Source organism: Colletotrichum graminicola (assembly GCF_000149035.1).
Source record: "Colletotrichum graminicola M1.001 genomic scaffold supercont1.2, whole genome shotgun sequence".
Classification (NCBI taxonomy): domain Eukaryota; kingdom Fungi; phylum Ascomycota; class Sordariomycetes; order Glomerellales; family Glomerellaceae; genus Colletotrichum; species Colletotrichum graminicola.
In genome coordinates this window covers 558,468-573,737 of record NW_007361006.1, presented here as the reverse complement: position 1 = coordinate 573,737, position 15,270 = coordinate 558,468, and the positions used below count along the sequence as shown (strand labels likewise).

General features: G+C 56.6%; 3 protein-coding genes across 3 annotated transcripts; 1 reads left to right on the top strand and 2 right to left on the bottom strand.

Moving 5' to 3' along the window:
* Positions 1-5,008: 5,008 nt before the first annotated feature.
* On the top strand, positions 5,009-6,361 carry GLRG_00634 (HMG box protein; the record flags this gene model as incomplete). The annotated part of the gene is made up of 2 exons (XM_008091319.1): positions 5,009-5,152; positions 5,507-6,361. The coding sequence occupies 2 exons, from the start codon at positions 5,009-5,011 to the stop codon at positions 6,359-6,361; spliced, it is 999 nt and encodes a 332-aa protein (XP_008089510.1).
* A 1,033-nt stretch (positions 6,362-7,394) lies between these two features.
* GLRG_00633 (urease) lies at positions 7,395-10,226 on the bottom strand (the record flags this gene model as incomplete). Its single annotated transcript, XM_008091318.1, has 5 exons — positions 7,395-7,715; positions 7,798-8,689; positions 8,764-9,950; positions 10,022-10,108; positions 10,206-10,226. The coding sequence occupies 5 exons, from the start codon at positions 10,224-10,226 to the stop codon at positions 7,395-7,397; spliced, it is 2,508 nt and encodes an 835-aa protein (XP_008089509.1).
* Positions 10,227-12,235: 2,009 nt separating this feature from the next.
* On the bottom strand, positions 12,236-14,372 carry GLRG_00632 (histone acetyltransferase subunit 3; the record flags this gene model as incomplete). Its single annotated transcript, XM_008091317.1, has 2 exons — positions 12,236-13,728; positions 13,901-14,372. The coding sequence occupies 2 exons, from the start codon at positions 14,370-14,372 to the stop codon at positions 12,236-12,238; spliced, it is 1,965 nt and encodes a 654-aa protein (XP_008089508.1).
* Between the last annotated feature and the right edge of the window lie 898 nt (positions 14,373-15,270).

The following is a 15,270-nucleotide window of genomic DNA, read 5'->3' as shown; positions in this document are numbered from 1 at the left end:
ATGAGTGTGGCCTGTACGAGGAGGGACGTGATACTGCTGCGCCCCGGTAGCTCATTTGGTAGGATGTCTGATGTTGGGCTTGATGGGATGAAGTGAGTGGCGGCAGACTTCAAATGTGCGAGACGAAATGTGCAATGACGCACTTCTCACCAACATCCGGTCTTGCGAGCTATGGAATGAGGCACATTGAGTGAAGTGGGCGAGCGTCTGCCTCGGGTCAGCTCTCGAGAAGAATCCGTCTCATACTACACGATGACATGTCAATCAAGCCGTGGATGAGTAACAGCGGTCAAGAGCTAAGCAGCGCGCTGACCAGCGTTCGGAAAGACCGAGGCACCTGGCGACCTCGTTGAATTAAAACAAATATAGAAATAGGCGTTGAGAAAACTGGCAATGCCTTCCATTCCATCGAATAGTTACCAAGGCACGCATACATGGTGGTCGCCCGTAGGTGACAGTTCCCCCCATCGGATAGTTACGTAGGTAGTGTACGATATAGATAACTACCTAGGCAGTGAGTGTACCATGGAGGGTCGCGGAACCGATCCGCCGCCAATGGGCTGCCAGCAGTTATGCGGACCTTCCCCCCTCTGCCGAGTTTCGATGGGGTTCTCGTTTCAAAACGGAATGAGACGGTTGGCGGTCAGGCCAGCTTCCGGGGGGGCCCTCTCTGTTGTGTCGCGGCAGATGACTGGTGAACGTGAGGAGCAGTAAGGAGCAGTGAGGAGCAGTGAGGGGCAGCGAGGGGCAAAGCAGAGCTCAGCTCTTGATGTGGGACAGCATGGCGGGATAGCTTTCAATAGAGAGCGGACCACCCCTCTTCGGCGATTGCGCGTCCACACGAACTGAAGCAAGCAAAGCAAGCATTCGAGTTGTGTACCGTAGCCTCATCGGTAATCTCATCAGTATTGTATCGCATGATCATCGCACACTGGGCATTCTATTCTAACACGGCCGACCGAAGTGAATTTGCCCAAAAAAAAAAAAAAGTTGAAACACCTTCTCCTCCAGCTTTCAATGGGCGCTTGTTAAGTCGCCCCCGGGATGGAAACGAGGTGAGACATTGCCGTTGTACACTATGTGGGAGGGGCGTTGTGGCTACTACACAGTCGCGTCACAATGTTGTGTTGTTGTGATTAAGCGAGAAACGCGTTGGGCGACGGTCGACGTTGCACACCAATAATTCCTCTGGTGCCCCGAGGTGGTGATTGTACCTACACGGCAATACGCGATGCACGTTCAGCTTAACAGTCTCCTGTCCTGGTTACGTGAAGCCATTCGGTTCAAACCTGGATCCAGTCGTCCGGAGTCGTGTCTGGCATCTGCCCATCAGAGCTCTCTGCTCCATCATGTGCCACGGACCGGACAAGGACCAAGGACCAGCGCCAATGGAGCTGCACCAGGAGGAGCTCCTTCTAGGCGCGTGAGTGTGTAACCCTGCGTGTCATGATGTGGACAGTCCCCAGGGCTATCGTAGATTGCGTCTCGATACTCGTTGTACAAGGGCGACTTGGGTTGTCATTCTCGTGGCCTTCTCACGGCTGAGGAATCGGGCACTCCGACCGTCTCTTGGCTCTGATGAAATGGGTGAGCGACAGCAGCCGAGATATCGTAGAAGCCCTCGGCCGTCGCACGGGAATCACTGGGGTTTAGACACCTGGGTCGCAAGCATCGGTCATCATACCTACAAGTGCCCTCGGGGTCCGACAAGCACTGGAAGCGGAGAAGTGATGGGTGATACCCGGCAAGGCGAAAAATGCCAGCAGCGTTCACAGTAGCATAATAGCCCAGCCAAGTCACGGCCTCGTCACCAGTGTAGGCGGCTGCGGCGAATGAAATTGCGGTGCAAAACATCAAGCAGTTGTCAAGGTGGCGGGGAGCGAAGGATAAGCGTCCTCAGGGCACATGTCATTCTTTTACTTGACAATGGCTGGCGGTCGTCGCCGTTCGGAGCAGGGCACTCGTTGTGCAGGTATGTAGCAGGCGGTCCTCAGCGAACTATCACCATGGGGCAACACGAACGGGGGAATCCGACATCGACGGCCTGTGTGCTGGATCACTGGTATTTTCAGAGGCCCAACAAGGGGTCTCGGTTTCTAGGGTGCTGTGCGATGCGTCCCGGAAGACGGTAGGTGACAGCATCGGCAATGGCAGTATGATACTGATGGCGGAGAGTGCCATAGCTGATGACGGATCACTGGGAGGCTGACGCTGGGAGAGGAGGGGGTCCTCAAGGCATACCCCCGGAGTTACGAAGGCTGGCGACTGTCGGATGGAATGAAAGCGCTGGACTCAGGGCTAGAGGGAGGAATACCCTGTCGTGGGTAAGGGGAGTGGAACGATCGCTTTTGAAGGATGTCATCAATTACTGCGGTTGGTGATTGAGTACTGGGGATGCAGAAGGCCAGTAGAGCTTTTGGGTAAACTGGCATCAGTAGTTGGGCTGGGCAGCGCCATTGGGGATGGGAATGGCGACACTCAGGGCGAGGTTGTTTTCTGGGCAGAGTTGAGCAAGCACTAAGAGCGACAAGTTCCTGGGCGGTCTTTGGGCGAACCCTACCACCGCTTTTCACCAAGTCATCGTCCACCGTGAGCTCAGAGCCCGCCAAAGTGGGTGGCCATGACAGCCGTGAACAAGCTGTCAACAGGCCTCAGCGACTGATTGACAGACGGGCCTGGCACGAACGTGCTTGACCGAAGGTACCCGCGCTTTTCGATGAACGGGAGGGCAGAGCGCGCTCCAGTTCCCAGTGTCGTAGAGAAGAGAGAGAGGGGGGGAATCGGCAACAGGCGGCCTTGCCAGACCAGCCCAGCCAGCGTCGAGAGAGAGGTGCTCTGGCTGCGATAACGGGGCCTGATGCTCTGGAATGGGTGGGACGCTGAAGGACCGACAGGAAGACCAGTGGGGAAGGGCCTCAGAATGTGGCCGCTGTCGGCCGCTGTCGGGGCAGAGGATGAGAGGGGAAGTTTTCGGGCTCGAGCTGACGGGGGGGAAGTGATGAGGGCGAGAGTCCTGTCCGTCCCAGGTTTCAGGCAGACACAGGCGGGGATATAGGCACCCAACCTCGCAGAGGCCTTGCTGCTTTAATTCTTAGGCAGTCCAGTCAGTAAGATGGGTTAAGAGCTGACGAGAAGGACAACGCGGGAAAAAGGAATGGGGCAGAGAGAGGGGCCAGAGGGGCAGTGCAGTCTTGTTGGGGGGGTGCCTAACCCTGGTCACTGTTGTTTGTGCCCAGGTGTGTCTTGTCCTTTTTCTCTCTTTTTTTTTCTCAGGTCGCGGTAAGCGGAAGCCACACAGGCGGGAGGGAAAGGTGCCTCCCCATTGCAGGGCGCTCATTGGGCGACAAGACCATGTCCGCTAATGAGGTGTGTGGTAGTGCAGCACCGGAAAATGTGGGTGCCGCCATTTGAAGAAAATCAGCACAGATACGAGAGAAAAAGCATCCCATCGCCGTTGTCACCCCGCTGGAAGTCCAGTGGAAGTATCGCCAGAGCATCAGGATGGCAACCAGCGCGACGATGGGTGCATTTGGGGCACCCCAGCATCAGCAACAGCCACGAAAAGAGGGTGCACACGCTTGGAATAACCGCCAGATTCCACAAATGGACTAAAAAATGTGCGGCTTCTCCGGGAAAGCACGAGTATTCGCCGGTCAAAAACAACACTTACAATAGCATAGTACGGCAAAAAGACAAGAGACACACACAAACAATGTGAGGGTCCTAGACGACAAAAGGACACCGAAGTGTGCGGAAGCCGAGGAGGACGCGAAGATACGGGGTACCTACTCTAGGTACCTTTCCCCCGGTGAGGTAATGCAAGGCGCCATGTACAGTACAGGCGAGGTGCAAAAGCTTGCAGCTTCGGGCCCGTCCTCCCCCCCGGTTGTGCTGTACGTGCTCCAGGGTGGCATTCTCTTTGGTGTGGGCGCGTGTGTTTGTGTCTCTGGCGAACGTGGTCTTGATATGAGCCTATTGTGCTCCATTTAGTGTCAATGGCCCAGGTGAATAGCGTAAAGGCCGCCCAGTTTGGTCCAAAAGTGGACGTTTGGCCCTGGAGCATGGGGTCTAGCGGGGAGCCTCTGGAAGCAAAAGGCCGCAGTCGCGGTCGCCGGTGCTGACAGAGCGCGTGCTGTTTTTGCAAGGGGGGCGGGAGGAGAAAATGGTGCTGAGGGTCATAACAACAATTGCCGCTTGGGTGACCTTTTTTTATTGTTACTGATTAGCAGCACTGAAGTGGATGCGTTCTTTGCGAAGGGTTGCAGGGGTGTCGGGCGCATCTTACGTGTCGTATGATGTGATTGACATTGGGAACGAAGGTTTGTATTGGGTAACCCCCCAGTGAAGAGAGAAAAGAAAATAGAACGGGGGAGAACTGAGTAGTGGCAGCTTGTAGCCAGCTGGAGGGGGGTTAAGCACCAGGACGGCCTGAGGGGGGGAAAAGAGATAGAGACGATAGAGAGGGAGCGAGAGCGAGAGCGAAGGTGCAAAGCTGGGCGAAGGTGAGGCCTGGTGGTACCTACCTAGGTACCCAAAGAAAGGTATATTGTTACAGGAGTCCTGGGCGCGCGACTGACTGACTGACCAGAGGTGAGTGAGTGACTGGGCGAGCAGTCCATAATTTTTGGGGCGGCCACCTCGCACCTGCCTGAATTTTTTTCTCCCCTTCCCTTTCCCACTTGGCCCCCAGAAATGGTAGAGAGGTGCCAGATCACTCCCAAACCCCTCCCGCCCGGTCTGCACTACATATTCGGCTCAGGCCCTCCCCCAACCTCACGGGCTTTTCCCTCTTTCCCCCCATTTCTTCACTTTCTCAGGCACCGAACCCCCCAAAACCCAACGGCCTTTCTCCCGTCGCCCGCCCCCTCCCAAACCCAAAAAGCCTCCAACCCAACCCAACCCAGTTTCTTCCATCGTCGCGCGTCAACGCAGCACCTTGGTCTTTTACAGCGCCCACTGGCACTAAATTCCTACGCCGTCAACCGCAACCCCCAAAGCCACCATCACAATGCCCCGTCCCTCGAAGAAGGCCGCCGAGGCCCCCAAGCCTCCCGTCGCTGCTGTCCCCGTCGCGCCTGCTCAGCCAGTGCAGCCCCTCCAGATCCCCCAGAGACACATTGATGTCGAGGGTTTCATTCGTGTCCGCGACTCGGTAAGAACACCCATCTCTCATATCCCAATCATGACTCGACCTCGCGTCGCTTTGTCATTCTCAACCCAGCACACTTCCCCCATGGTTCTGGCGTGCGCGCATGCTTGACAACCATTTAGCCTCTGGCCCTGCGAATGTCAATCAGTCATGACCGCGATAAAAACCCATTGCAAATCCTAAACACTGTACTCGAATGGACTACGCGGCTCAGCCTGACACCGCGCCTGCTCGTGAGGCGTGGTTCATGTGAGCTTCAACTCAGTCGAGTTTAGAGACAGTTACACGCACGCATCGCATTCACTGCCCATCATATACTCGAGCCTTGAGCGAGACCGCGTGCTAACATTCTTCCAGGTCCACCAACGCCTCATCACTATCTTGGAGTTGATCAAGAACTTCTCTGAGGACTACTACCGCCAGACCAGCCTTCTTCTCGGCGAGGCTGCTAATGAAGGCATCCCGGGCATCGACCACCCCTTGGTCAACCTTGACCATGCTGTCGCTCAGAACATGGCTCCCCTCGCCCTGGGTCTTGCCCCCGGCGCTCCTTACCACACTGCACCTGTCGAGGAGAAGAAGGAGCGCAAGAAGCGCACTCATGACCCCAATGCTCCCAAGCGCCCCCTGACCCCCTACTTCCTCTACATGCAGACTGCCCGTCCCATCATTGCTCTTGACCTCGGCGATGCCGCCCCTAAGGGCGCCGTTCAGGAGGAGGGCCAGCGTCGCTGGAAGGCCATGAACCCCGCCGAGAAGGCTGGCTGGAACAACGCCTACCAGTACAACCTCCGCCTCTACCAAGCTCGTGTCCACGCCTACAAGCAGGGTGGCAACCCGGATGCCAGGCTCATGGACGATGATGCCGCACTCAAGTACGCTGAGGAGCACAACATCCAGATAAATCCTGTCGATGTCGTCCCGGATGTTGAGGATGCCATTGCCGAGCAGCTGAACCAGGCCAACACTGCTGACGCCCCCGGCGAAGAGGAGGATGACGAGGAGGTTCCCGCCCCCGTCAAGACCCCCAAGAAGCCCGCATCCACCCGCAAGCGCAAGACTGCCACCCCCGCCGCTGAGGTCGAGCCCAAGGCCACCGGCACTCCCGCCAGCCCTGACAAGAAGCGCCGCCGCACATCAACAAAGGTTGCCGACGCCGCCGAACCGGCCGAGCCAGCCAAGAAGAGCAGGGCCAAGAAGGCAAAGGCTTGATTGCTTCACGTTTCGCTCTCATCTTCTTTCTGGGTTTTGTTTTGCAAAGATGATACCTCATGGCGCGGCTAGTTGTTGGTCCCCTGGCTAGCCTGAGTATCGGCGCCGGTGTACTAAGGAGACACTGTGGACTAGGGAAACGAGTGAAAAGACCACACTTGCTTCGGTCCTTAACCGCCACTTGCGTGCGGTGTGTATGATTTCACAAGGCGTGGTTTATGGAGGGGCTCAACGGACATGTGCGAAAGGAATACAAAACGCCCTGCTGGAGGCAGGCGGTGTGGGTCCATGGCTTCGGGCTGGGTTGGCTTAATTGCTGTTTATTTCATCCTGTATGTATAACGATGGACATGAATTGAAAAACATCGATCATTACTCGGGAGCCTCAATTCGATATGTACGAGTAGGTGGTGCGTGATGCTCAGCGCGGCCATTGACCGCACGCAAGCCGAAAGACCACGGCGAAGCCTGCTTTCTCATAGCCTTGGGTTCATGCTCGAAAGGACGTTTAATTCTTGCCTGTGTGCGTAGTCTGGTGATCTCGAGTGAAGCCAAACTCGGCGATGATGGCCAAAGCACCGCAACCACAAGCAGTCTGTCGAACGAATCCCCCAAACCGCCGTAAGGCAGAAAATAGTACTTCCGCAGTGAACGGAACCGGGGTTTGCTAGCAGGCAGACCACGGAGAGTTTAACAGACATGAAGGGCAACCCTTTTTTTTTTTCGCTCCCTTTTTTTCTTGGCGATTTAGTAATGAGATATTTGTTGCGTTGCTTTTTTGGTGAATCATAGCTTCTCATGTGTCATCAATTACCCTTCCCCCCGTTGGAAGGTATCCCAGCTACCATATATGTTGCTCGTGCGCTCTGAAATACTCCCCGCATCAAACACACAAACTCCTACTCCAGGTCTACTTCTTTCCGCATCGATTCGAGCGAGACCTTCTCTCTCCTCCTCCTCCTCCTTCTCCTTACCAGACGCTCCAGCCATTTCCAGAGAATCCGTCTCTCTCACACACTCTCATTATACCCGCTTAATACACGTAAAACGCTTGCGTCAAGGGCAACGTCTCGGCCGGCGCTGCCTCACACACGACGCCGTCGGCCTCGACAACGTAGCTCTCCGGATCGACGCGCATCTTGGGCATGCTGTCGTTGAAGCGCATGTCCTTCTTGCCGACGGTGCGGCACCCCTTGACGCCCTCGACGCGTTTCCGGAGGCCGTAGGACGCGATGGCGCCGGAGCTGATGGAGCCCTCCGAGACGAACAGCACCGACGACGCGGGGACGAGGGGCGCGAACATGGGCCGCGCGATGACGGGCTGCACCGTGGGGATCGACGCGTTGGGGTCACCCTGGGCGCGGTTTTGTTAGCGTTGCAGTCGACGAGACTTGTGGAGAGGTAGGGAAGAAGAAAGGGGTGAAAGAGGAACTAACCATCTGTGCCGACGCGATGAGGCCGCTCTTAATGACCAAGTTTGGCTTGGTACCGAACCACGCCGGGTCCCAAACGACCAGGTCCGCGAGCTTCCCGACCTCGATGCTCCCCACGAGATGCGAGAAGCCCTGCGCGACGGCGGGGTTGATGGTGTACTTGGACACGTACCGCTTGACGCGGAAGTTGTCGGCGCCCGTCCCCTCGTCCTCGGCCAGGAACCCGCGCTGCACCTTGTTCTTGTGCGCCGTGTTCCACGTGCGGAGGATGACCTCGCCGCAACGGCCCATGGCCTGCGAGTCGGACGACATCATGCTGATGGCGCCCAGGTCGTGGAGCACATCCTCGGCGGCAATGGTCTCGGCGCGGATGCGCGACTCGGCGAACGCCACGTCCTCGGGGATGTTCTTGGACAGGTGATGACATACCATGAGCATGTCGAGGTGCTCATCCAGAGTGTTGCGTGTGTAGGGGCGCGTGGGGTTCGTGGACGAGGGGAGCACGTTGGGGTGCTCGACGACGGAGATGATGTCGGGCGCGTGGCCGCCCCCGGCACCTTCGGTGTGGTAGGTGTGGATGGTGCGGCCGGCGAAAGCGTTGATGGTGGACTCGACGAAACCGGACTCGTTGAGCGTGTCGGTGTGGATGAGGCACTGCACGTCGAGCTCGTCGCACACGGTGAGGCACGAGTCGATGGCCGCGGGTGTGGTACCCCAGTCCTCGTGGAGCTTGAGTCCGCAGGCGCCGGCGAGAACCTGCTCGCGCAGTGCCTCGGGAGCTGAGTCGTTGCCCTTGCCGGTGATACCAATGTTCAGAGGCAGCGAGTCGCAGGCCTGAAGCATCTCGCGCATGTAGTTCTTGCCGGGGGTGCAGGTCGTTGCGGACGTGCCGGCGCTACGGGGTTGGAGCGTGTCAGTTGACGGCCAGTGTGTGAACATGCTCACTGAGAGGACGAGGAAGGATCTCACCTGGGACCAGTACCACCGCCCAGCATCGTGGTGATGCCCGACGCGACGGCCTCGTTCGCCTGTTGAGGACAGATGAAGTGTATGTGGGTGTCGACACCGCCTGCCGTGACGATCTTGCCCTCGCCGGCCACGACGTCCGTACAGCTGCCGACAATCATGTTGGGCGTCACGCCGTCCATGACGTCGGGATTGCCCGCCTTTCCAATGCCCACAATCATACCATTCTTAACACCAATGTCGGCCTTGTATATTCCCGTCCAGTCGACGACAAGCGCGTTGGTGACAACCATGTCCAACGACTCTGCATCCGGCCGGCCCGTCGCCTGACCCATGCCCTCTCTCAACGTCTTTCCGCCGCCGAACTTGCACTCATCGCCGTACACGGTGAAGTCCTTTTCAACCTTGATCCACAGGTCGGTACTCCCCAGCCGGACAAGGTCATCGATGGTGGGGCCGAACATGGTAGCATACGCCGCGCGCTCCATGTGGTATGCCTCGGCGAAGTCCATAATGGCCTCGGGCTCCGGTGCGTGCGCGAAGCCGGCCAGCTGAAGCTTCTCGACAATCTCCGTCGCGCGCCACAGCTCGACGCCCCCTGAGGCGAGCCGGTTGCCGCCGCGGATGACCTTGTTGCCTCCGATCTCGACGAGGGTCACCGTCTTGACGTCGCCAGGCTCGAAGCGCACCGACGTGCCGGCAGGAATGTCGAGGCGGTAGCCGTACGACTTTTCCCGGTCGAACTCGAGCTGCGGGTTTGTCTCGATGAAGTGGTAGTGCGAGCCGACCTGGACGGGGCGGTCACCCTTGCTCTTGACCCTGAGGCGGATGCGCTTCCGCGCCGCGTTGAGCTTCACTTTGTGGACGGCGGTGATGACGGCGCCAGGGGCCCGCTTGGGCTCGTAGGCGGCGATCTCGGGCATGGGGAAGAGATCGTTGCTGGGGACGGGAAGGAAGCTGCCGTACAGGGCACGGGCGAGATCCCCGTCGTCAGTCGCGATGGGGTTGTGGACCGTCACGAGGTAGGTCCCCGAGGGGAATGTGCCCTCAACCTGGATCTCGTGGAGGGTACTACACACGGAGGGGAGTACATGCCGGCGGCCCAGCATGGTGGCCCCCAGGCTCATGAGGTCGGCGACGGTGTGGTTGCCATCGCGGATGAGCTCTTGCAAGTTGCTTGCGATCAATGCCTTTGGGTGTGAGTGTTAGTGCACGCGGTCCTGAACAGCGGCGCCGAAGCCATAAACGGAGGAATTCGTACCGTTGCTTCGGAGTGGTTCAGCTTGACACCCCGGGCGAGTCGCCGTTGCGCTATGGAGCCCAATTGAGAGATGACGAGCTTATCTAGCTGTAATCACGATGTCCTGTGTTAACACTGCCGTTGCGGTTCAACCAGACTGCCAAGACGACAGGGATGTGTAAGAGTGGTTGACTTTGGTACAGACCTCTTTTGGTACGAGATGCATCCTGGCGGGCAAAATGTGTACAGTCTCGAACCGGAATCTTCTCGGTGAGCGTCGCACGTATGTTGGGTAAGAAGAGAAATTAGAGACTAGAGGTCCTTACCGGCACCAGGACGGGAACAGAAACACTGAGTGAGTCCTGATAGCGAGCGGCCGTTGAGCGCGCGCCCGCGCCCGCGCCCGCGCCACCCTCGGGCCTGGACCGGCGGCCACACAAAAAAAAAAGGTGGGATGATGATAAGGCGCCTTCCACTACCCCGCACAGGGAAGGTCCTTGAGTGTGCGGCTGCCAAACCACCAATGCAATCCTCCCGTCTGTCTAATAGGCATTACATCCAGATTTTAGGAGATAAGCTAGAGAGACCGGTCAACTCCGTGCCGTTCCCACTAATTAAGCCCACTGCTTCTCAGTGCTTTTCCCCAGCATCTCGGATGCATGATACAGTAGCACCCGGCCCCCACACTCCGGGAACCGATCGTTATATGAGTGCTATGCTTCCACCAACCTGGTCCGCATCGTCAATCAGCAAAGTCAACCACGCTTAATAGCACAAGCCGACGCAGTGATGCTCAATTGTCGTGGGTAACTCTAGTTCCCCGACCTGACCTCACCATGGATGACATTGTGACTATTTGAAGTGCTGGGAGTAAATCCACTGTCTGGGGAAATAATCCAGGAAGCCAATTCTCTCTGTATCAAGAGGGGAAACTGTATTTGTCAGTTGAAACCCAACACGATGAGCACCCGTCATATGGCGTCTGCTCGCCGTTCACAGTGAGGCTTCAGCTGCGAAGCTCCGGATCTGTTTTGTAAACTCGGTGCATCGTGCAGAGCTTCAAAGCCGCTGGATCAATGGTTAGATTTGTAGGAAACCCCCGTTCCGTAACCTTTCTCGAGCAGGTAGGGCTGTTCAGGATGTGCATGCGGTAAGCGTTGATGCATAGGTCAATTATTCACCTCTTGAAGACATATGTGATACCAAAGTCGACAGTCTAGGCGTGGCTTAGCCATCACGGTTTTCGAGATGTTGTATTTCCAGGTACCTGGATCGGCACCACCCTGTTCCCGTATCCTTTAAACACCAGCCTGCCTGACGCCAGACGTACACCAATCCCACATATTCAATACCATGGCACTTGAACACTCCGGTCCAGGATACACAGCAGGTTCAGATGACGTGCTGGGAATAACTTCGGCTAATTTATTTTATGAAGTGATAGCTGCACGTATAAAGCCGATACGTAACGAAGTAGATGCGGACATGCTACCGAGTCAACGGAACCACCAACTTTCACAACCGCCTTCTGCTCGACAAGATTCATGGCTTCGTATGCTCTAGTTCTAAGAATTTAGTACGAAAAGTGGTCCCGGTTACGGAAAAGCTGCGCCGAACTTACTCTAGACCAGGGTGCATTACCATGGTTTGAAGACGCTTTACAGACAGCCTTAGTCACCTGCAGAAACCAAGCCCGACGGCATATTCATTGACGCGTGAACACACGCGCACATACAAAACATATGTTGAATTACAACAGCCCATAGCATAAGAAGATCAGACACGGTACCCTCTAAAGTTCCCTGCCGACGGCTTCAAATATCCTTCGTCTTTGTTCGCCGTCGGGGACACATCAGCAACAGTTGATGGACTTCGGGACCTCACAGTTGCCAAATAAATGCCTTTGCAAATAAAAGTGAGGCACGAGAAGGCACTGCATAGTAGGCGATGCTCGAAAGGTTTGGCTTGCGGCCTCGGAGAAGTGTGTTTCCAATAAGAATTGGTGCCTCAGTTCTTCATCGCTACAATAACCATCTGCCAAGTTACTGTTCAGTCTACTGATAATCAAGTCTTTATCAAGCCCCCAACGCCGTCTGCCGAGCCGGACCCTGAACCGACTACCGCCCGAAAGCTCGCCTCCCAAACCCCTGAAAGCAAAATCAAAGCCTCAATTGGCGCCAGTGCAAGTCATAATGTATTGTCGCAATCCCTCGGTTTCCCATCACCACCTGCGAATCACTCCTCCTCGACTTCCTCGTCCCACTGCGACTTTTCCCTCTTCATCAGGTCAGACATGACGTTTGCCTTGAAGATTGAAGAGTCGGTATCCGAACTGCGGGGAACCTTGCCCAGGCTTTCGTCATCGAATACAGATCCTATCGTGTCGATCCAGCGCTTGCGGCGCTCCATCAGGGTCTTGGTCATGTCGCCAATACCCGGCCTCGCCATGCCAGCCGCGCCGCCGACGGCATGACTGCCGCCTCCAGCTCCGCCAGGACGCTTGTTCTTCTTGCTCTTGCCCATCGTGCGCGTCCGCTTGAGGTATGCAGCCTGCACTTGTGTGTCAAGGTCCTCGAGAATCGTCTGGTACTCTTGATGCGCCATGCGTTCCTTGACCAGTTCTGTAAGTCGAGCCTTGCGCGCGCCGTTGATGAGCATCTGTTCACGCAAACGACCCTGCAGCAGGCGCAGCCTGGCCGCCACTTCGTCGTCGAATGCGCCGTCGTACTCGCTCTCGAAATTGCCCTCCTGAGGAAGGAAACCGATGTGTCTCAATTCCTGCTTGATTCGCTCATCGACCTGTGTGTACTCCAGCTTGGGATGCGACGCCTTCTTCCAAGCCTCCGAGTTTGACTCAGGCATGAAGGATGCAGGAGGAACTGGCGGCGCCTTATCGTCGCTGAAACTCTGCTGCGCATCTCCAAACTCCCCATTCACACTGCCACCGTTCATGGCAGTGTCTCCGTTGGGGACGCCGTTGGGGCCCTTGTCCTCGTCCGCCTGGGGCCGGTTCTCCGGTCGCATGGCTTGCATCAAGCGTGATAACAACGGCCCGACTGATAACTTGTCTGTCTCAGCAACCTCGTCATCCATGTTGTCAATCGCGCCACGAGGTTGGTTAGGTGCCAATTGTTCGCGGGCGTTCTGGGGTTTGTCGAGAGCCATGGCCCCATCCTCCTCTGCCCAAATCTCGGTGTAGTGCTTCTTGCCCCTCTTGGGCATGTGGAAAGGTGTGACGCGATCGCCGCGCTCTCGGAGAAACCCCAGGTCTTCTTCGGTAAACGGGCGAAAGTACGGTTCCATGTACGTTGAGAAGGTTGAAAAGCTGATCTGGTTCGTGGGCTTGGCACTACTAAAGTCCTTGTCGGGAGGGTCGCCAGCGATGAGATCGGCCAGGTCGGTCCTTGGGAAGACGGCGACGGAGTAAATCTCCTTCAACTCCTCATCGGGCATGCCTGGGTGCGTTGGGCGAATTTCGTAAACGGTCGGGTCGGGGAAGGTGGATGGGTCGTCGCCGAAAGTGTGCGCAGCGGGTTGCGCCTTTTTGGGCGGCGCGCCCTCGTCTTCTGAACTTTCCTCTTCCTCCTCTTCATTGTCTTCTTTTTTGGTCTTCTCGTCGACTTCCATTGCAGATGGCGTTGCAGGTGCGACGGGTGACAGGGAAGAACTGGCCGAGTCACGCGAAAGCTTTCGTGGTTTAGTGGATTCCCTAAGCGGGGATGACCGTTCTGCGGTAGCGGGCAAGGTCAGTACTCGCAACAAGGTGAAGACGATGAATCGCTCGCGGTGACGAGGCGAGCTCCCCGTCAGCTTCCAATGCCCCACGAACAAGCCAGGCAGGGAAAATTGAAAAGAGAACTGAGCCGCGCCGGGCCAAGCAAAAGGTAGTGGGTGACATACCGATTCCCCCTTCCTGGGGGGGTGCTAGGGTATCAGCCGCCTTTCTCTTCTTCTTGTTTGTCTTGCTGGTCTTCTTGCTATCCCCCTCGGCCTTTCCAGCGGCGTCGGTACTTTCTTCGACGTCGTTGACGTATTGCTTGCGGGTACTGGCGAGTATCCGCATGCCCCTATCACAGAAATTGCTGCGTCTGTCGATGGTTTCCTGTAGACGCTGGAGGCGTGCGATCATGCCGTCAAGGCTTTTGGAATCGGGTATGACGGCATTGGACGCGCCCTGGTCGACTAGGTCATCATAGTTGAGGTTTCGGAACTGCTCGACGCGTAGCTCGAGATATTCGGTATCGACGGCCTCGATGGGCGGTAAGCTGGCGGACGGGACGACGGAGCTGGGAGTCGTGTTGCGACTCCGTTGTCGCATAGCACCGGGCCCGGCCTTCTTGCCAGTGCCCTTCTGGCTCGCGGCGGGCGGCATCACGAGCTGTCTGTGGTAGGCGTTTTCAGTTGCGGCCGATGTGCTGATGTGAATGGAACATGCGTGTCGACGTTGTTGAGGATTACGATGGATCGAGTTATGCCAGGTTGGAGGTTGCACATCTGATGTTGAGCGTCGACTGGCAGTCAAAGATCGCGCCGTCCTACGGTACACGCCTAGTCAGCTTACTGGATTGGTCACTGATCGCGGAAGTATGGGTCGAGCCGCCTTTGTACCTACGTGCCCCGAGGTCGCCAGTGGAAGTCTGGGGGACGTACGGAGTACATGTGGAAAGTAGGTACCTACACCTACAAGTAGGTACTTGGGGTCAGTAAGGCAGGCTGCCACAGAGCTGGAGGTACTTCAGGGACCGCGCCCAATCAGTGGATCTGTATACCCCAGAGAGCAGCGAGCAGAGGCGAACGAGCCTCCAAGGGTCGCGGTTTGTCATCACATGTGGCCCATTGTCCTTCGGTAGCTACTTATCCCAGTGAATTGGGGTCTGGGAGCCAGTCACTCGTTAAAATGAACAACAGTATTGTTTCGATGAGAAAGAAATCTTCAATCAGACCACTTGATTTTTCTATCATTCAGTCTTCATCGAAATCAGCTAAGCAGGAGAAGACTTCTCAATCGTCTCATGCACACTTAGCTTTAGCATCCGAGTCTACCTATACCCCAGATCAGAACCATCAACGTTAGCACCACGCTTGCAGTGGCTTCGGACAATGACCTGGCCTGGTACTTTTTCCACGGGTCTACGGCATGCTGGCATTTCTGACGGAGCCAGGCTTGGCCAGTGAACCGTGAGCCCCAGTAACGTCCGTTGTTTGGCACGAGTGTCCCCTCGACGTAACTCGGCTTTTGTGTCTACTCGTCTCGGGCTACAGTACCAATA